This window comes from Hippocampus comes, unplaced genomic scaffold (genome assembly GCF_001891065.2).
Source record: "Hippocampus comes isolate QL1 unplaced genomic scaffold, H_comes_QL1_v1.1 scaffold123, whole genome shotgun sequence".
Lineage (NCBI taxonomy): Eukaryota > Metazoa > Chordata > Actinopteri > Syngnathiformes > Syngnathidae > Hippocampus > Hippocampus comes.
This window is the reverse complement of record NW_017804997.1, coordinates 1,344,002-1,366,071: the sequence shown is the minus strand read 5'-3', so window position 1 is coordinate 1,366,071 and position 22,070 is coordinate 1,344,002. Positions and strand designations below refer to the sequence as shown.

The 22,070-nt window shown below is 41.1% G+C and overlaps 1 protein-coding gene across 8 annotated transcripts in view; it reads left to right on the top strand.

Moving 5' to 3' along the window:
- Positions 1–22,070, top strand: part of vav2 (vav 2 guanine nucleotide exchange factor) — a 144,338-nt gene that overhangs the window by 107,327 nt on the left and 14,941 nt on the right. For 5 of the 8 annotated variants that reach the window (XM_019893808.1, XM_019893783.1, XM_019893800.1 and 2 more), the window contains exons 5-11: positions 5,758–5,863; positions 6,888–6,902; positions 8,195–8,293; positions 9,753–9,821; positions 10,420–10,520; positions 18,843–18,942; positions 20,503–20,598. In XM_019893808.1, coding sequence (XP_019749367.1) covers positions 5,758–5,863; positions 6,888–6,902; positions 8,195–8,293; positions 9,753–9,821; positions 10,420–10,520; positions 18,843–18,942; positions 20,503–20,598 — 586 coding nt within the window. The remainder of the gene's footprint in view (positions 1–5,757; positions 5,864–6,887; positions 6,903–8,194; positions 8,294–9,752; positions 9,822–10,419; positions 10,521–18,842; positions 18,943–20,502; positions 20,599–22,070) is intronic. The other 3 variants (XM_019893819.1, XM_019893792.1, XM_019893836.1) reach the window with 1 other exon arrangement.

The window sequence follows — 22,070 nt, the reverse complement described above, 5'->3', positions numbered from 1 at the left end:
TATATATATATATATATCTATATCTGTGTTTGTGTGTGTGTGCTGTCAAACCTCGTTACAATGTACCCTCAAGGGATATAACAAATCTGTACGTTATAACAGCCGTTCGTTGTGACTATTTCCAATAAAATGTCCGCCAACTACAGTGTATAAAGCAGGATGAATCTTTGTAGATGTAAAAACATGAACATATAATACAGTGTAAGCATGTCAATCACAAATACACGTATCTGAAGAAAACATGATTTTATAAGACATGAAACAAACAAGTGTAGCATTCCTACGACATCTCTGAAAACATTCAGTCAGCAAGTGGAAGGTGCCTTCTCCGGTTCAAGATGAGCCGCGCCCCGAAGCTGTTTACAATCATCTTTCAATCTGTTAGCCTCAAACTCTGCCATGATTTTGTTGCCATGACGCCTGGGAGACTCCCTTTCGAAAGTGAGAGATAATTTCATCCTTCACAAACAGCGAGATTTGCTTCAGTTTACCAGACATGTTTTCAGACCATTTGGTCAGGAATGCGCCGTGCCTCAGAAAGTACAACCATGTACGAGTCGATCAGTAGCGCGACTAAGCAACAAAGGGGAATTCCGCACCATATATTTTGTTCAGAAGCAAGGTCTCAGCGGCAGTTCGCTTCCCAAGGTTTGTTGTCACGAAGGCCTTGTCACTATTTTTGTGGTCATTAAAAAGAAGTTTACATTGTAAAGGTGTTCGTGGTTCGCAAAATCAACAAATAGAAAATGAAATATGTCTAATTGGAAATTTGAAATGTGAATGTGATAAGGGTGAAAACGTAAACAGGGTACGTTGAAAAGAGGTGTGTGTGTGTGTGTGTGTGTGTGTGTGTGTGTGTGTGTGTGTGTGTGTGTGTGTGTGTGTGTACAGTAATCCCTCGTTTATTGAGGTTAATGGGGACCAATAAAGAGGTCAAGAAATTCAAGGGATTACATTTTGATAATGCACAGCTGTGAACTGAAAGTCACTCCACATCATAAAGCTGACTGAGAAAATACCAAAGCTGTTATTATCCGGAAAAAAAGGGTGCCGACTTTGAAGAATATAAAATTATAAACCATATTCTGTTTTGATTTTTAAAAAATTATTCATCCAAAAAATTCCATCAATATTTCTTCACAATGATGACTCTTTTAATCGACAAATAAGGAACATTTCAAATCATGAAAAAAAGGCATGGCAGCTTACTTTATACAGTATGGCACATTACATCCACAAGACAACTCAATCGGCTTCACACAAACAAAGACACAAGTCAATTCAAATGTATTTAGAAAGCCCTTAATCACAAGAAGTCTCAGAGTTATATATATATATATATTTTTTTTTTTTGGGGGTAGTCTTCAGCTGAAAAAGAGTATGTCTGGAGGGTAAGATCTGGTTATAACAGAAGGCAAAATGGCAGGATGGTGCAAAGCCAGGTCTCAATCGACTTCAGTCTCAATCTGGTTATTTGAAGTACTGTACACCGAAACAACAAAAACATCTCCCCCACAGTGGGTTTAGAGTCATGTAAACTTACCAGTGCCTTCAGAAAGTCCGGAAATTAAGTGAATATGTTTTTAGTGTTTCAGTGACGTGTGAGCTGTGGTCACACACAAAAGGTGTGGAAGTTATTGACTTAATATGCAGCTCTGCTCCGTGGCTGCTCTTGACCTTTTCGGAAGACCATGTATGCATTCTGTTTCATCAATGAGCGCACACATAATTGATTCATCAGCAGGTCCCGCACAGAACACTCTAAGACACGTATGGCACGCGGGCCATGCTTGTTGTAACCCTGCATTCAAAGACATCTTAATTAGTCTGAAATATTGCCGCATGGTTTAAAATAAGTGCATGACTAAACTGTAAAAATGAGATCGAGGACAATGATGCTCTTCCTGAGTAATAATCATCCATTTTCCTGACATAATACTCCTCAAGAGTCTTTTATAGAAGGAAAACACGAAAACTCCGGGCATATGGCATCATTAAAAAACAACAGCTTGCCCAGAATATTGTCATAGAAACTCAGTGGCATCATTTACCTCATTGTTAAGATGAAGAATGATGAGAGATCTAATAGACTGTGTTGTAATTAAACAAAGCAAGGGAAACAAACTTTTTCAAACGAATTAGATTAGCTCTTCACAACCAACGAAGTTTGATTGTAGACCTTCGGGTAATCAATCTAAAGGTTGCTCGATGTTTTGTTTTCCACGCCATCAATAAATTTCCAGATGAAGGACATGAGAGATATTTCACATTGGCAGCATAGCCTGCAGTTTATTCTTAACTCGTTTACATGTTTTGAAGAGTCGTTTGAATTAAAATGTCAGAAGGAATTGTTTCAAGTGAAGATTGGACCAACAGGTTATCAGAGAAACCTCACATGTACAGTCAATGTCAGTTATTAGATTCGATAGTAGGTTTCTAAAGAAATGTATACGCAGGAGTCTCCGAGTCAATTGGAGCATAACCTTTATCTAAATGAGTTCTTCTGAGTTCAAGTGTTAAATCCGGTGCATGCTTATTCCCGTTGCCTTTGTGATGTCAAGTCTTCACATTGTTGAACTCACAGCCACTTTGGAATGACTCCATCCTGGAATTGACAAAGCATGAAATGGTGCTGCAGTGGGCACAGTTTCTCTTCTCTCAAAAGGTGCACATAGATTTCCATTCTGAAGCAAATCGTGTCGCAAGCTCTTTGTGTTTTGAACCTGTATGTGTAAGGCATTATTTTAACTGTGTCATTATCACTGTGATCTTATCGGGGTGTTGGGATCCTCTGGCATGTGTGCTCTTTGATGTTCTGTTTGAATGCATCAGCTCCATTACAGTCGAGGGATGACGCATGATCTGCTCACACTGTATCACTGTAGAAAATAGAGCCCTGGCCCCAATGCAAAAGAAGCCAAGCATAACATTAGGGGTAAAACGAGTTATCGAGTAATTTGAGTCCATCGATTAGAAAAAACGCTTGAGGATTTATTTTCTGCCTCAGGTTTCACACCTTATTGGTGTGCAACTTCATGAACATTTGTTCATGCTGTGCATGACGGTAAAGCGCCCCCCCCATTGTGAGAAGGCCAAATTCAAAATAAAATCTTTCCAAATCGTGGAATAAACGTACATCAGCGCCTTGGTGCGCTTCTATTTTTAAGTTGATTCTGGGAATGCATGATGGCATGGTGGTTGAATTCGTAATTAGCGCCCTGTTTATTTTTCATCACCAACTGTTGCCCCCAACGTCAACACAATGACATCCTGAAATCATGTTCAATTGCTAATTAAGGATATACCTCAAACGAATTACGTTGACATGTTTTTATATGGCGCCTGTTGCCAGCGTTAGCGGCTAGTAGCTAGCAACGAGCTGCTAAGCATGGAGTGCTTAGCAACAGCCGTCGAACTACTTTTCAAAAGCAATTTAAAAGGTGAAAATGAATCTTCACACTTGGATGCTGAAAGTCTGACACAGTTGCAACTTCTACTGATTCATTTTTAACAAACCAGGCTTAGAAAAATGCGCTGTTTAAGCTGGCAAAATCGCTACTGTGGTTCTGATGTCACGCCGTTTAAAATGCCCAAAATCTCGCTAATATTTTTAGGGAAGAAAATAAAGTTTGTTGCTTTGCTAAAAACAATTGGTCATTCGTTATTAAGAGGAATATGTTTGGGTTTTTTTTCTCCTTCTCCGTGTATTCATAACTGTTCGCTTATTCAGTTGACTTTTCAGTAGGAATATCAAATACCAAAATATTTTTTAGATGCAGCCCTATATAACATGCCACTTATTGAAAATCAATGCTTCCTGATCTTTGGGAAATGTTGCTCAGTAACAGTGATATGGTGAACCATTCTCCCATTCCCACATCACTAAAAGCTAACTATGCCATTGAGGCCATTGAGCTACTTGGCTGATTGCGTGGAAACACCCAAAACACCCTGTGGCTTGTCGCTGTGGTAATCAAACAGAAAATGTAACCTAATTCATGAGTGCTCGGGTTTTCATTCCTTGATGCACCGTGATGCATACAAATGCTCATGCATATCTCAGTATCATCAAATGCAGCAAGCGCACACATATATGCACGTACCGTGTTTGGAATGACAGCTGTGTGTTAAAATTGTCCTCAGCTAAAATCGCATTTGACATGTATCACAAGTTTGCTCGTGTCCATACAACACAAATACGAATCAGTTCTCAGGAGGAGTGTTTCTATAACGTAGGAGTTTGTTCCTTCACAGAAAAGGAACACATTTTCAAGAATCATGTATTTGAAAAAAAAAACACAATAGACTACCATCACCATCAATTTCGAACCTTTGCATGTGGAAACAATCCTCACAATTCTAATGAGGACAGGCGGTCGAGAAAATGGATAGATAGATGCGTATGAAAAGGTTTCTCATGATCAAGAAATGGGTCCTGTTTGTCATTCACTATGGTGAATAGTATTTCAATCAGTCAATATCCTTTAATTACCGGTAAGCAGGTTAAAAACTCATTGAGATTTTAAAACCTCCTTTCCAAAAGCAAGGTGGCCCAGACAGTAGTGCAAAATCAAAACGGTTACACCAAACACACGACAAAAATAAAAGAACGGCCACACACACTCTAGCAGCACTCGAGTGGGTTTACGCGATGGCGCCGTGCAATCACCAGATTCAGCCGAACTTATTTCTCTGCCTTTCATAATTGCCTTGAATCCCCCTGTAGTGATAAGATGTCTTTGCCCCCCTTTCCTCATTTTAATTTTAATATCTCACAAAGACAAACCAGGTCAATATAAAATGCAATTTCCAAAATGATGGTTTTATTTATTAAGAGAAATAAAAATCTAAACCAATGATAACTAGTTATGCCACCCATGACAAAACTCACTCAAATCAAGCACTTGCATTAATCTCTTAAAAGATTGTGTCAGAGGTTCTCCATTCAAAGAGATTTTTTTTTTGATATGTGCTGTATGTAACCAATAAAGACCTGCAGTATTTATAGCACCTATATTATAGCTCATGAGAAAAGATCAATTGATGGTTTTATTTTGGGTGAAGCTACTCGAAGCTCCTCCCACACTACTTTTTATCTGTACTTGAATAGGACCTTTCTTTTATAATACATAGATTGTGAGATCTCATTTTCTTCTTGTTTCCCCGCAACGGCCCTCCATGTCACTCACACAAGAGTCTCTGTGGACAGCGGTATCATTCTAGAGTTCACAGAGAAGACACGGTCAAGACAGTGTTGGTGGCTTGTCGTCCTCCCACGCTTCCTTCTCAGTATTCAACAGCAGCTTCGTTTCCTTAATGAAGCGAGTGCAAGCACATTATTTTGAGTGAACTTAAGCAACCTCAATTAAAAACTTCAAAAAGGCCCAAGCATGAGCGTGAAGACAAAGCGGAATATTTGATTTTACGGCGGTTTTATCGTCTGTCTTTCTCACCCTTTTTTATACAGGCAGTGAACGCAGGATTTATATAGCCCCCACTACAACATAGGCAGAGAGCTTATGTTCAACCTATCATTTTCCTAATATATAGTGTATGTAGAATGCCGATAACTAAATACGTTTCTTCTTTTTCCTTTGTCCCAATACGTTACCACAGCGGAAACTTTTATCCACCTCATATTGTCCGGATAGCAAGAAAACATTAGCCCACTGTGCCTTGAAGCTAATACAAGCTTTTTAAAGAGGAGCTCTTGGTCCTGATGGTCATTTATCCAACTTGGATTTTTGTTTCCTCCAGTGAGCACGACCTGGGTGAGGATGACATCTACGACTGTGTCCCGTGTGAGGATGATGGTGACGACATCTATGAGGACATCATCAAGGTGGAAGTACGACAACCCATGGTGAGGCCTATGAGCTGGACACCGAATCACACCTTGGGCCTTGTTCACACTGGCAACTACAAATCACTATCCATCCATCCATTTCCTGACCCGCTGATCCTCACAAGAGTCGCGGGGCCTGCTGGAGCCTATTGCAGCTGTCTTCGGGCACTAGGCGAGGGACACCCTGTTCTGGTTGGCAGCCAATCGCAGGGCATACACAAACGAACAACAATTCACGCTCACACTCACACTTGGGAACAATTTAGAGTGTCCCATTAACCTGCCATGCATGTTTTTGGAATGTGGGAGGAAACCCGAGTACTCGCAGAAAACCCACACAGGCACGAGGACAACATGCAAACTCCACACAGGGAGGCCGGAGCCAGAATCGAACCCTGCACCTCTGCACTGCGAGGCCGACGCGCTAACCAGTCGCCCACCGGGCTGCCACAAATCAATATAAAGAAAAAAAAAACATGAAATCTGATTTGAGCAAGACATAAACCCAAACCACATGGGAGTGAGGTGGAATTATGTGTGTGTGTCTCTCAAAGGTTGATCTGTCTTTATTTCAACATTTATTTATTTATTTATTTTTGGGGTGAAGGCATCAGTATCACAATGGCATCATAATAAATGGGATGTCACTTTTCGAATACACTGACAACCTCACTCTTAATATCTTGACTGAATAACCAGGAATTAAAACACATCCACGGGATTACGACTAAATCCTGTTTTCGAAGAAAGCAATGTCAGTAATTTAAGCATTAAAGATATGACAGTCTGTCAGGCTGAGAAGTGCTCACAAATTAACTGTAAGAGCATTCCAAGTCCCCGGGAGAACTGCTAATACTATGACACCGGGATTTTTTTTACTTTTTTGTGTGTAAGTCTTTGGACAATGACACACCAATAAGGCAAAATCCATGGTGGATTTTATCTGCGTTGATGTAAGTGATTCTAGTTCCTGACGTGCTTTGTGATTCTTTTGCGTCTGTTTTGATATTTGTGACCGATATTTGCCTTTCTTATGCTGCAGATCCGATATATGCAGGTGAGTGCTGCTGTGCTTATGATCAATCCCGGCTTCAAAGTGAACCCAACAACCCCCGCGTCCTCGCCCACAGACTCTAACATCACTTGGCAAAAACAACACCAACAACAAAAGCGTCCCTAAAGGATGACTTGCCAATTAGTGTGTTAATTAGATGCACGGGGCAGCTGCTCCGTGCCCATGGGAGCAAATGTGACATCAGGGGATGACTACGATGCCATACGCATCGTTGATAAACATGCTCCTATTACCTCAAACAATTGATCTGCTTTTTGATTACGCCTTGATAGCGGGTTTGAGACCATAAAATAGATTTAGATGTTTTTGCCTGTGTCGGTTGGGGAGATTGGCGGCTGCTTGGGTGATCATTTGCATGACATGTTATGAGAAAATGCGTGTACTGTCATCACTGTGTGTGAGATACACTGGGTATGTTAACGCAGTTCAAGAGCAAGCCAAAATCAAATCTTCATGAGCCAGGAAACTGAGCGTCTTGCTCCTTTATTTCGGTCGTCTTGACAGCGTACAGTGAACAACAGTGACATCGGTTCGATGAAAATGTAGAGTGAAACTTGAATAAACAGATTTACAACATACATAAGCTTCTTGTCACCAATAAATACAACACAAATTGTCCAGTGCCAAACAACAACCATAAATGCAGCTCTAAGTGTGACAATAAACAAATCATTTTCGCGATCCTTTCGCATGCTAATTAGCTCATTAGCACTAGCTTAGCGGCATCGCTACTTTCGTACGCAGTGGTCCGAGCTAGCAAGTTTCAGGGACAATACTTGACAAAAACGATCTCCGAAACATACCTCTAAAAACAATCAAACTTACAAGTTGTACAGAAAAGAAATGTAACACAGGAGGACCAGCTAAAATGACCACAGTCAGGCTTTCTGCAGCGACCAGTCTGACGAAACACGACGTCTGCTACCCACAATGCATTGCGATAATTAGATGGAGATTCTTTCAAATACAATTACACTTATGAAACGCTCCCGAAACTTTTACTGTGGGCAGAACAATGTGAATATGCAGAATATGTTAGAGATGTATTATACTGTATATTCCTTTTTAAATTGATGATATTGTTGCAGCTGTGATTTGGGGACTCTTGCAGTTATGGATTATTATTTTCAGTACACCACGTTTTTGTTTGTTTTTTTTTAACCACAGCACCCCCTGTCATGTAGCATGCTAAGAACAGTTGGGCGTAGCTCTCAAACAGTCTTTTACAAACGGTAAAATTACTCTGACTGGTTATTTACTTCTGTGCGTTCAAGAAAATGGGCATGACGGAAGATGACAAGAGGAACTGCTGCTTAGTCGAGATCCAGGAGACTGAGGCCAAGTATTATAAGACTCTCGAAGACATTGAGAAGGTAAGTGAGGACACGTTGTGTGCCGAATGCATGCCCACAATTGTTCAGATTTTTATTTTATTTTTATTTATTGCGATCCTGGGCCTGCTCACGGCCCATGGAAGTACATTATCAGGTCGTGTCAATAAAATACAATACATCCTGATTTATATACCAACAGCTGCAGCTGTAACAAAGCGCTTCACAAAACAGTTAACATACAATAAAATAGTAAACACAACACATAGCATAAAAACACGGACAGTCGTGCAATCTTAACCACTTTTCCCTCATACGCTTTTTTTTTTGAAGCAGTTCTAGATGAAAGAGGATCTGTCCTCTTTCATCTAGAAGTGTCCTTTCACCAGTGGATCAGAGAGGTCATGTTCAAAGTGTGCACACGTCTGCTACAAGTGAAATTTGAAAGTAAACAAGAAGCTGTCCATTGCCGTAAAAAGAGATTGGTTCACTTGTCCTGTCCCATGTAAATCCGCTTCAATTCCAAGCAGTGACTCTCAGTTCCAAATACACATCCGCATTCCACGCCGACGCTCCTCTCTCCTCATCCTCGGCTCGCCAAGCCGTCCATCCAACCGCACCATCGCAGACTGTGCCGCCATCTCTGCTGAACAAAACAGAACTGTGGAAAATGCTGTCCATTATACGCGCAAAAAAATGCAAGCACCCTGGGGCCTGACCAGCACCGACAGTCAAATAGCTCCCACATTACTCCCAATCAAAATCGGTAATGGTACGTGTGCTGCCAAGAAGGTGCAACCACCAAGCACAAATTTTTCTTCTTTGACGAACGTTGTGGCCAAAAAAACCACTAAAAACAATCTACATCGGGTCCACACGACGTAACAACAAACACCATGACACACTACAAAAGACAAAAACAACAAAAAAAGCAAGGCTCTTGAAGAGCACTTGCCGACGGCTGCCAACTATGGCGCCATCTTGAAAAAAAACACCCACAATGAAAGGGCCGCCATGTGGGAAACGGAAACTCTCTGGCTTACTGTGGGTTACCTGCGCCGTCCCACATCCCTCTAGTAAACACACCCATTCGAAGTCCCTTCCCTCGCTTTAATAAGTGGAAATCAGCATTGCTAAGACATCACTTTTCATGTGGACAGGTTTCATTTGCGAGGTGCGGGTAAGAAACAAATCATGAGCCCCGACTAATTTCATTAAACAAAATGTGTATCCTGAGTTTCCTGCATCGCAGCACAAGACTAAATGAGATTAAACAGTCTCCTTATGATCATAGGACTCGTTACGCTTAATTGAGTTGGGCTTAATAAAGCCTTCAGCACTTGGTTGTTGATCAAGTTGTTCGTATGATGATGATGAAATGTGACAGCCCTAAAAGTGTAGAACGAGCAGGTTCCCTTTTGGATGAAATAAAGTCTTTGTTTATGAATATACAGTGCACCGGTATGGCTTTCACGACTTTTTTTTTTTTCCCCCACTAAAGAACTACATGATCCCACTGAGGCAAATTGTGAGTCAACAGGACATGGAGGCCATCTTCGTCAACTTTGAGGTCAGTGTCTGGAGCTACACTTTCTTCCTGTTTTTGTGCGCCTGGTGAATAATGTGCAAAATGTTTGGGTATGTGTTCATGTATCAAAAGATGATTTGCACATTCAAAGTTAAGCTTCCACAATTCGACATTCTGCCTTGTTTTCAAGAAATGTTCTATATAATCCAGTCAGTGTCGAGGTTCACCAACATACTCAGAGCTATTTCTTTAGAAGAAAAAAAGGGCTCCTAGTTTGATACACGCTTCTGAAACAACAAATTTGCTCCAATGACTTTTTATTATGTTATATTCGTCATCGCATCATGTTCATCATTTCTCACAATGAATATCGACAATGATTTCACAAGGTAAGAAACAGATAAATATCAATACACTACATATGATTGTTTTAAATCTCTCTTCAAATGATCACTTAGATGACATCACTCGAGTATCGCAATGCCCATTTACGAATGGGCTGTTTTTAAAAACAGACCCGCGGGCTACTCACGTGGCGTTCGGGGTCGACCTTGTGCCTGCGGCCAAAAACTGATTGTTGTTGTTGTTGTTTCCCAAGTGACATGCAAATTTGAAAACAGGCCTCTTCTTTTTTCCTCAGGATGTGATCAAAGTACATTTTGCTCTCCTTCGAGCCATTGACCTCAACATGGTCACCGGAGGAAACGGTTTGGGAAAGATCTTCCTTGACTTCAAGGAACGGTATGTCAATGTTTGATTTCTCCCTGTGCTGATGCTGTGCTTCTGAAAGAATTCAGATTTGAATTACATTTTAAAAAATACATAATTTGGGTTATTCCTGTTAAGATGCATTTCATTTGGACACCTCAACATGGGATCTTCAGCCAATTACCGGCAGACAGTTCGGTTCAGCGAATGTAGCATGCTTTTGGACTGAGCGAGGACACTGGATAACACAGGAAGTGCATTTTTGCGCAGCAACATCCCTTTCACCCCAGTCGTCACTCTCTGGCTCACTGCCCTCATTTGATTTGATTTCTCTTTGGCAAATAGTACTGAGGATTCAGTTAGACACAGTCATTTGCAGCTGACGAATGGACTGTAAGTTAACAGGGATAGTTGCGGTCGGAGGCTGTGAGCAGCATTTTCTTTCCGTTGAATCTGGCACTTGCACATTTTCCCGAGATACAGTCTGAGTGGATAATTTGCAGTCGTGAGCGGGGGTGGGGGGGAGTGGTTTTCCTTTCTGCCGTGCTGTGTGTAGCCGCTTCCAAGGTAATGGTGATGGAGGTTGTGATCGGTTCTACCCCCGGTCATGATTCCACAGCGGGAGTGGATATGCCATTTCCCTTCAATGATACGGTCATTACTGTAAGAGCAATCTCCATGTCTTTTTTTTTTTTTTTGGCACGTGAATGTTCTGTCCAGGTGTGTGTACTTTTCATGCTTTTACACATTGCATACCACATTTCTTTGCATGGTGGCAAATGCAAACCTATGGGTAATCAGACATGGCTTTGCAAAGGCAGGGCAATGCTGCACTCTACTTTTTAACAGGAGACGCATCAACTGTGTCTCACGTTTATCTTCTATCCAACGAAGTCACCCATTACTCTGCTGTCTGTCCTCTGTAATCTAGTGTGGCAGCCGCTGGAACAGCTATACGATAACAAACTTTAGTTTATGAGGTGTCAAAGGTGTTACGACATGCTATTATTACAAGCTGGCTGCTGTGTTGAGTAACCATGAATGGAGGCATTTTACATTTGGTTTCCAGGGAATGGGCACATGGTGCGGGAGGAAATGGGCGGGGCGACAGTACAATTAGTTGCTGTTCCATCTAAAATGGGTGCCTTGGCTCAAGAAAGGTTGGGAATCATTTCGAATTGATGGGTGAAACTCTAATTATTGAATACATACTCGAAGTGCCCACTTGGCAGATCTTTGAGCTCTTTAGCCAACTTCATATTATCCGCCTGCGGAGGTCTGCTTGCAGTTCCTTATATAGTACTTTGCACTCCTCAACCTGCCATTGGATTCACTGTCTTCTTCTGCCATGTCAAGGACTGTCATTGTCGTTTTCGTGCATGGCATTTAAAGGGCATGAGAAAAGCCACTTCGATTGGTAGCAAAACAAATTGACTGGTCCTGCCCACAATGGCGCAAAACACTTTTTTAAACATTTGTATTACAGTGAAACTTCTCTACAATGAAACCTACGTAGGCGAAAATATCCCCTAGTGTGAAAAAAATCTTAACGCATTAACACCATTCCCACTCTCGTTCCCCCCATACAACGAAAAAAAAAACTCTGTTGTGTTATACGAAATCTTTTTCTCTGCTCTTGCCTCGCGACGAGATTCACTACAACGAAGTCTAATCCAACAGCGACCTCTACTGCTTCGTTTGGAAACGGCAACAGCAACCACCACACTGGTTTCCACATGCGCAGAATAAAAGATATTATCCAAGAAATTGATGTAAGTGAAAGTGAATGCTGATCATAAATTTCGCAATTTATTTCCCTTTTTTTCTTTCTATACAGACTATATGAAGTGTCAAATAAGTGTATGCTCATACTTATGCACTATTGGAATAAAAATAAAGCGTACACATCCGGTGTGCGTGCGTGTACACATACGTTTGCGTGTGTGTGTTTACATCTGAGATCAAATTTGCTACAGTGATAAACCCCCTGTTGTGAAAAAATTCTTGCTGTAAACATGATTTTGTTGTAGAGGAGTTTCACTGTATTATTTTATTTAATTTTATTTATTTATTTTTAATGCTTCTACAAATCTGCGAAAATACCAAAACTTAGTCCAGCCCGTTCCTGCGCAGATTTACAGCGTGTCTGACACCACACCTGACTGCTCCTCTCCCCCTGATGCTGAGCAAAATGCTTCTGGAATCTTACGTCATACAGATCCATCATTTTGCATGCCTAATCAACCCAACAGGATAGTTTAAAAACAATATACAAATATTTCTGTAAGTTTGAGGTCAGGCCAGACAAGTTTCATGTTTTCCCAAACCAAAAATGTTTTTCTATGCCTGCCTTGTGCATTTTGGTAGTTCTGTGAAGAATTTCCTCATCCCACATTGCCACTCAATTATTCATGCAGGCGTTTGTTGGATTCTTCAATATCCTGCTTTTAAACAGAACTTTACCCATTTCTTGGACACAAATATTTTATATTCAGCTTCTATTCAAACACAAATTGGCTGATGACATTGTTCATATTTACATTTAGTGACATTCTCCAAAATGTGACTGAGGGTTATTTTGAGAAAGGAGTTCATTAGATTTGCAGATTTTCTGCGTCACAAGCTTTGGCTCGATGCATGTGATTGACACGTGAACGGGCCTCATTATGGCGCCGCCACTGTCTTGTCTCTCCGAGGCCATACACAACAGTGACCGGGGGATTTGAACTCCCTCATCAGACATCCTGGTGATGTTCCTGAGGACCTAGCTGGCTAATTAATTTGGTTATCTATGCTTGTAAGTCCCGGTGACCTTTACAACAATGTGCTTGAATCATTTTTCTCTCATGTTGGCACGAAAGATGAAAAGCCCCTTTTTCTTATTTGTCATTGAGCTGAATGCCATGCTGAAAATGTCACCGGTTTATCACGACTGCAGCTCGATTCTTAAAAAGCATGAGCGCAAGTGAATGGAAATGTGGGCGAAGAGGCACCCCTCGAAAGTCAATAGCCATCTCAGCACCCTCTCATCTTGACATCCTCATCTGCGACATTCCCTGAGTCTTTTCCAAAGTCATCCGGCTCCCTGATTTCCTTGCAGTGCTTCATCATGACCACGCAATGAGGCTCCTCATACGAGCATTTCAGCACCGCTTAGTCCATTTCCTGTGTGTCGCATGAGTTGAATGGAGGTGAGAGCGCCCCAATGCCATGTGTCAGAGAGTATTAGCTGTCACTACAGCTTGTCGCTTCTGGTTTGCTACGAGATTTCCTCAGTGGCGCGCCTCGACTTTGAGTCAGCCTGCAGTTGTAAAGGATTGTACTACCTTATGCTGCACGATACTACAGTGGACCCCACTATTATCGAAAGATAGGGACCGGTTTGGCCCACAAATACCAAAACACAATAAATTTGTATATATGGTTTTATGAATTGATATTAGAATTTCCATCTACCTATCCATTTTCTGATCCGCTTATCCTCACAAGGGTTGCAGGGCGCGCTGGAGCCTATCCCAGGTGTCTTCGGGCAGTAGGCGGGGTACACCCTGAACTGGTTGCCAGCCAATTGCAAGGCACACATAGACGAACAACCATCCGCGTTCACAATCACACTTCGGGACAATTGAGAGTGTTCCATGAGCCTGCCATGCATGTTTTTGGAATGTGGGAGGAAACCGGAGTACCCGGAGAAAACCCACGCAGGCACAGGGAAAACATGTAAACTCCACACAGGAAGGCTGGAGCTGGAATCGAACCCTCCACCTCTGTACTGTGAGGCCAGTGTGCTAACAGTCGTCTCCCATGCCACCCGATATCAGAATTTGTAAAGGAAAATCAATTCAAATTGTTTAATCACTTTTTAAAATCCAGCCCAAACTCGAGTTATACATTTTTTTTTTACTTAGCTTACTTAAGATACATTTTTGTCTTAAGTATTGCTTTACCAATCACATTTGTCTTGATTTGCTGACTGACTGGAAGAAATTACATAGAGTATTACTGCTGCCTTATAATAACGTATAAGGTGGTCATTTTCGAACAAAGTTTCCCTCAAAGGCTCCAGTAACTTAAAAAAAAACAAATCTATGAAAACTTGACACTTTTGGTACATAGCTTTCTGTCAGTGCTTGTAAAAAACAAAATCGTTTTGATCATGTCAAGTTCCATCATTTGCTGCAATATTAAATATAAATAAATTCATGTTGAAATCTTTTCATCCATTACATCCCTAATGTGCACAAAAAACCCTAAAAGTGAATTATCTGGAGGCTTCCAAGACTTTACAGATTCACAATGTGAATGTTTCTCACTTTTAGAGAGTGTGAAAACATAGAAAAGGAATTGATGAGTGGTTACCTCCTACTGTGTGTGCTGTGCCCAGACTTGGTGTCAAGTGGAGCGTATGTGATGGACTAATTATGGATGCCTGGGCCAAGAAGTGGCTGCATGCTGCAATGTGCTCATTAGCCCTCTGGCACACATGGGTGGAAGTAGCAAGCTTCTGACACCAATGAAACACTGTCATTACATTGTAAATATAGTTTTTTTTTGTTGTTTTTTTTTCCTCTCACACTGCATGAAGCTTAAATGGTTTTATTTTGTTGGAATATTCATTTGTTTCCAGCAGACTTGACTTTCACCATTCCTTTTTTGAATTAGTACAAAATTATTTTGATCCATTGGTCAAATAAGGTACAACAAGGTACTATTTTCAGCGCTTAGTTCCAACTGGATTGAGGTTACATTGTGAACAGTTGGTAGCCATTCTTTGGTAGAACACAAAGATCCAAAAGATGAAAATAAACTCGCACGCTTACCCCATTGTTTTGTTGTAGCTCTGGATACGACAGAGTATGAGCCATACAATCTCCACTTTCATATGGAAATTGTTTCTCAAATAAAAATTTGCATCTTTACTGTTGTCAACTTGGACAGTTCATGCCAAGAAGTAAAGGAGATTTCAGTTCAAGTGTTGTTAGTTAGTGGTCATTATTTTGCCCATGAGACAGTAAGAATTTTCTGCATTACCCAATGCCGTTGTGTTTCCAGCCTTCGAATGATTTTAATTTTCAAACTTGATTTAATCCACAATTGGCAGTCACAAACAAAATGAGCAGATAAACACAAATTCTGATTCAGCGTCGGTTGCTAGTGGCCAATTTGCAGCTCTAAAATCGAACTGGACCCCCGACATCCTGCCCACCACCTTTTCCGGCTACTCCCCTCAGGCAACCGCGACGGATCCATGCACTCCAAAACCAGCAGACACTCAAATAGCTTCTTCCCTCTCGCCATTAACTCCCTAAACAGTAAGCCAAATCTATAAACGCTCTGTACATATTTCAAGAATTGTCATTGATCTATATTCCACAGCACCAGACACTTTAAAGCACTCAAGGACTTTCTGTACAATTGCACACTTGAGATTGTTCTACAAATACTGTTACTGGTCACTTTAAAAATGGTGCAGCGATTATCTGCACCAACTGCACAAACATCATAGTATTGCATTCCACCAATGATCACTTTACCTCTGCTCAGTAAATTGCACATTGTCTTTCGATACTTATTTGTCATGTCCTTGTTTATCATGGTTGCTTGTTATTGATAATACTCGTGTAGCCTGTACTACCGGACACAAATTCCTTGTGTGTACTACATACTTGGCTAATAAATATGATTCTGATTCTCTATTAGGGTCACCACTGATTTGTGCTCTGCTCTAGTTTTTATTGATTGTTACTTTGAATGAACACATTTACTTTGTATTTTGAATGTACCACTCCCGAAAAACAATTACTGTCGTTACATTTTCCATCGTTACAATCTTTCAAGTTATTTTTGAATTCCCCACCACTTAAGAATACTTCTCAACAAAGTTGCCATGGAGGAGTAGCTGAGGGGAGCTGTCTCCTCCACTGCAGAGCAAGTCTTAATCAAACGCTTAATGGAGACTCTCCGCGGGGGGGAGTCAAGCTGCGGAGATACACCATTGATCATGGCTGTTCAGTCAAAGATGATCAACTAATAAAATGAGGTGACAGCAGTGTTACATGTCACCTTCAGTCTCCCAATTTGCCGGTAGCCGTGAGTGTATTATCGGCATCATAATTTGAGAGAGTGGGATTTCTTGTGTTCGGATTTACTTTTTGGGGTGGAAAGAAAACTTCTCTTAACTAGCAAAGAGTTTATACTGTCATCACTCAAGCCCTACCTTGGAGCAAGTTGTGAAAAGTGTGCAGTCACCTCCACACATCGTGGCTCACATCTTGACGCTAATGCCGCGCTTCGCTAGCTTGCAGGCTACAGTGCTGAACTTTCTGATATGAGACCATAAATTATGAAATAATAATAATGCTAATAATAATAATAATAAAACTATTACTAAAGCTAATAAAACTGAAGTAAAAGGAATTATTTAAAAAAAGAAAAATAAAATCGAACAAATCCGCTTCAAGTGCAGCGTTTGTTACCATAACAACAAGGAGTGGCTCTCATGGCTGGCAACTTATTTTGTGCATCGATTGTATTTTCAATCATGGAGTCGGCCGGCACTTAATTACCGAAACGCCAAATTACAATTAGAGTGCTCATCCATGCAGTGGTAAAAAGCTTTCATGATGGTTCGGATTGGAATGCTGTCATTTAAACGTAGCTTGCGATTGTAGATTCCCAACCTGCGGTGCCATCCACGCAGGTGTCACGCTGCTGTCGTCTCCCCCGCAGATCTTTGAGAGGCTTGATTCGACTTCAAGGTTCCCCATGTTAGATTACCATGCCGGGATGCCAACTTTCTCAGGCACACTGCGATCATTGCTAGCGGCCTATTTTGTACTCAGTGGGTGAGAAGAATATATGTCACGTGCTGTGGGAAACGCCCAAGTTAAGCTGCCATTTGTGTTCCCCCTGTGGTTGAACCTCTTCATCTATGTCAGGTTTACATTATGATATCTAATGAACATGGCCTTCATATCCTCACTGCTCAAAATGAACATTTTTTTTCTCCCTTCACATCCTGATAAGAGCAACTCGGCACAGCAACAGAATCAAGCACCATCTTTTTTCTTGGCCCTCAGTCATTACATTTTATTGGCGAGACCCCTTCAAATATTGCCCTGGGATTCAAATGTAGTCATTACTTATTCATGGTATTCACAATTCAATCCAAATGATAATACATTTATTCACATATTCCCCCGTTGTGGGAAATTGCTCCACGGCTCACCTCTCACATTTTGTTATAAATCTTAAAATTAATGTGGAGCACATTGTCCTAATTGGTTTAGACTCTATTCCGGGCTGTCTGTTTTGTCTGAGCGGTTCCACAAAGACATATTTATTCCTCCGTGTGATTTGAAAACGAAGGATGGGCGTTTTGGGGTTGGATAGATTGCTAATTATTCATCAGGTCTTAACCAGATTTCACGACTTTATTTTTCAAACTACTCCCACGTTTGATTTGAAATCTGTAAAGCAGCATTATATTTTTGGGATGATTTAGCATTTTGTGTTTTGCAGCAAAAATAAAGGTGTGCTCGGCCACAGTAATACTAATTGGAGATTAGTTAAATTGACGTTGTGGAAGAACCATAGATTTACCTTTTCAATATGGTAATGTGAAAGATTGCATTCACATTCCATTCAGACATATTAACTGCTTGTCACCCGAATAAATCAAATAATACCTGTCGGGTACAATATACAATAAGGACTACAGCTACATTGCTGTTCAGTTTATTTGTCTGTCGACTTTGAGTACTTAGAACCTTTTTTTTTTTTTTTAAACAAAATGTGGGACACATCTTTGAAGAAAAACGCACATAAAGACAACACATTTGGTGATCAATTAGATGAAACAAATGAACACTGATAAGACTCTGCTCCAAATGTCCTTTTTGAAATCCACCAGCCAAAATGAACATACTTGTTGATGAATACGGCAATGATCATGTCAGCGTGCTCAAGAGGAAGACGCAAAAGCAGCCTTGATCAGCCCAGTGGCTAAAAAGTACCTGATATCAAAGGTTGCGGCGGTATCGATTTGCTGACGTGAGTTGACTTTAGATTCAGCCGTAGCTGGCCTTCTAGGCAACAAACAGCTTGAGCCAAAATTACACTCAGAGAAATCAATCGAGATTGCAGATGATGATGAAGTGCATTTGATAACATAAACTCGTGGATAAAAATATGTCTGTTTTTTAGAGTTGTCAAAAACAGGATAGGCCAACACATTATTATAGTTTGGGGAATACGATGGTTTTAAGAAGAGAACATTTATCCTACACTCCATTTTACGACACTGCCTGAATTATGAATTTCAATTGTGTCTGGATTTTGATTTTCTGTGCTCAGGTTATTAATTTATGGCCAGTACTGCAGCCACATGGAGAACGCCCAGAAGACACTGGATGAACTAATAGCAACACGGGAGGATGTGAAGATCAAAGTAGAGGTAATCACCTGCACCCACACTCGTCAAGTGTTTTTATTCATTTGTTTTCATTTGATACTTTTCAAATACATTTCTCAAGCAGGTGATTCATATTAAACTTTTAAGTAAAATGCCTTTGCATTTCACATTTGACAGCTGTTTTTTTTTGACAACAAACCAAAATAAAAGTGTAGGTATTTGCAATATTTTTTTACTTTCGAAGCAATTCAGAGACATTTTGTTGTATGACATCCATCCATTCCGCCTATCCTCACAAGGGTCGCGGGACGTGCTGGAGCCGATCCCAGCCGTCTTCGGGCAGTAGGCGGGGGACACCCTGAACTGGTTGTCAGCCAATGAAAGGGCACACAGAGACAAACAACCATCCTCGCTCACATGCACACCTAGGGACAATTTTGCGTGTTTAATCAGCCTGCCATGCATGTTTGTGGAATGTGGGAGGAAACCGGAGCACCCAGAGAAAACCCACGCAGGCACAGGGAAAGCATGCAAATTCCACACGGGAAGGCAATCACTGGAATCAAATCTTGCACCTCTGCACTTTGAGGCCGACATGCTAACCAGTCGACCAACAGGCTGCCCATGCCTAATATCAACATTTTCAAATGATGATATTCTTACGTGCTCCTCCAATGTTGGGATCAGAACTGTATAGATCAGGACCAATGACGGCCAAAGAAATGACGCTTGTATAATTTCACCATTAAAAAGCTTGGTCGGACCGGAATAGTTCAAAAAGGGGTACAGTAACCGAATGAACAGGAAATATGAAATAAAATGTGAGTAATTGATGCACACCTTAAAAAGGTGTTAAATTACTGTACATACATTAATCGTCTGAACCACAAATGTAGTGCAAACCCAATTTTGTCGCCATCTTCTTGCAATGTAGAGCATTGCAGAAACAGTAAACAAACAGCGTCAAGGTGAGTTTTTCGCCAAATGTTAGTTTTAACCCTTTCAGGGACAGCGGTTACTACAGTCGACAGGTTATCAAGTTATCAGGTTAACTGGTGCATGAAAGGGTTAAATTAAGAAAACAAAATCAGCAAATAGGTGAATTCACAAAGAGACGGGGGAAAATTGTAATCTCTCTCAAAAGCTTTTGTACGGTGATACAAATGCTTCCCACACAGTCTTTTTGCACAATGACGTGGTTTAAAGAGGAATAAACCTCCCGCGTTGCCGCAAAATTACGGAAACTTGAACACACGCCGAGACGTAAAAACCACTTTGGGGGAGCTAATACAGGTGGACAGGTGCTCGTGGAAGCATGCCATTTGGTCTGGTCGAAGGAACCTCCAAGTCAGCATGCACGGCATTCGTGTCAGAAAGAGCTGGCACGGCAAGTCCGTTCGTGTGCTCAAAGAATAAACTGACCTCATTTGTGGCTCATGTAATGCCACGCAAAATATGCAACACATCACTGCTATAGTAACGGAGTGCCATGAATTGTTAACCAAGAATGCATGTCCCTGAATTGGGTAGGAAATACAACATGCTGCGTGACACAATGTGTAATAAACAGCCCGACTGTGTGTGTGTTGTTGCTTGCGACAGGAATGTACGATGAAAGTGCAGGAAGGCAAGTTCAAGCTGCAGGATCTTCTGGTGGTTCCCATGCAGAGGGTGCTCAAGTATCACTTACTGCTAAAGGTAGGTTCGTAGAAGGGCTGGACCATTCTGCAAAAAAAATAATCATCACCATCATTCGGATTGAGATTGAAATCACGATCAATAAAACGATTATTTAGTGACTTCAGAACTATTTGTTCAACGACTCAAAACTACCATCATAGCCTCATGCTCATTCATCCCTGCACGTTGAACAATTCATTTTTGAAAACTCTTTTTTTTTTTTTTAAAACAAAATGACACAAAATTTTTGACGTGAAATTCAAGCCTTGCATTTCCATTCTGCTACATCCACACCTTTGCATCTCCCTGATCTCTTTATCATCCTCATTTGTATCTTATGTTGTTGTTCTATTTTTATTTATTTATTTATTTTTTTAAATGTTCATAAGTCTTTGGACTTAGTGGGCTAACCTGTACCCTCAGAGATTGTACATATTATCTTGGAGTATGTTTTGGTAAATCAAAACAACTCAGTCCATTTTTGAGCAAACCGTTTTTAAAGCAATGTTTGAAATGTTGTAGGATCATAGTTTATGGTTGATTTCTGGTTGCAATGATTAATATGATATATTATTTTGTGTGAGTGTTTCTTAATGTTCACACACTCGTTCCGTAGACACTCTGAACTGGATTTCGTGTTTTGTGGGCTTTGAGCAGTTTTTTCAGCCTTGGGAGGATTGGCCGATCTTGTTCATTGAATGATTCATGGTTTTAGTTATTTATTCATACAAATAGCAAACATTTGTATGACCATCAGGTGTGACGCTCACCTTGAGGTCCACCATCTTGGAATTTCATCCATGCATCCATTTTCTAATCCACTTATTGTGACAAGGGCCGCGGGACGTGCTGGAGCCTATCTCAGCTGTCTTCGGACAGTACGCAGGGGACACCCTGAACCGGTTGCCAGCCAATCGCAGGGCACACACAGACGAACAATAATTTGCGCTCACAATCACACCTCAGGACAATCTAAGGTGTTCAATTAACCTACCATCCATGTTTTTGCAATGTGGGAGGAAACCGGAGTACCTGGAGAAAACCCACGCGGGCATGAGGAGAACATGCAAATTCCACACAGGAAGGCCGGAGCCGGAATCGAACTCATTCGAGTTCATGATGCGTTGCAGAATGGCAAGTGCTTTATGTTAGGTGAGAGACGGTCCGGGCAGTTCTGCGACTTCTCTATTGCTGTGAATCGAACCCCCGCAGTCCTGAGTTGCAGCAAGGCACTCAGGTCAAATCAACCGTGAATTGACAAGATTAAGCTCAGTCCATTTCGCTCTTCAGGAAGGCGCCGCTGAACACTGTGGCCATGGGACGTGGCGGACGTGTACGTTTATTGCACATGACAGAGTGTGACTGGCCGCAGGACATGTGTTCAGTTGATGTCAAGACATCATCCGAGTAACGTTTTTATCTTCATCCATGAAATGAACACACACACACAAAAAAAAAAAGAAGAAGAAACTCTCCTCAAGCAGTGTTTC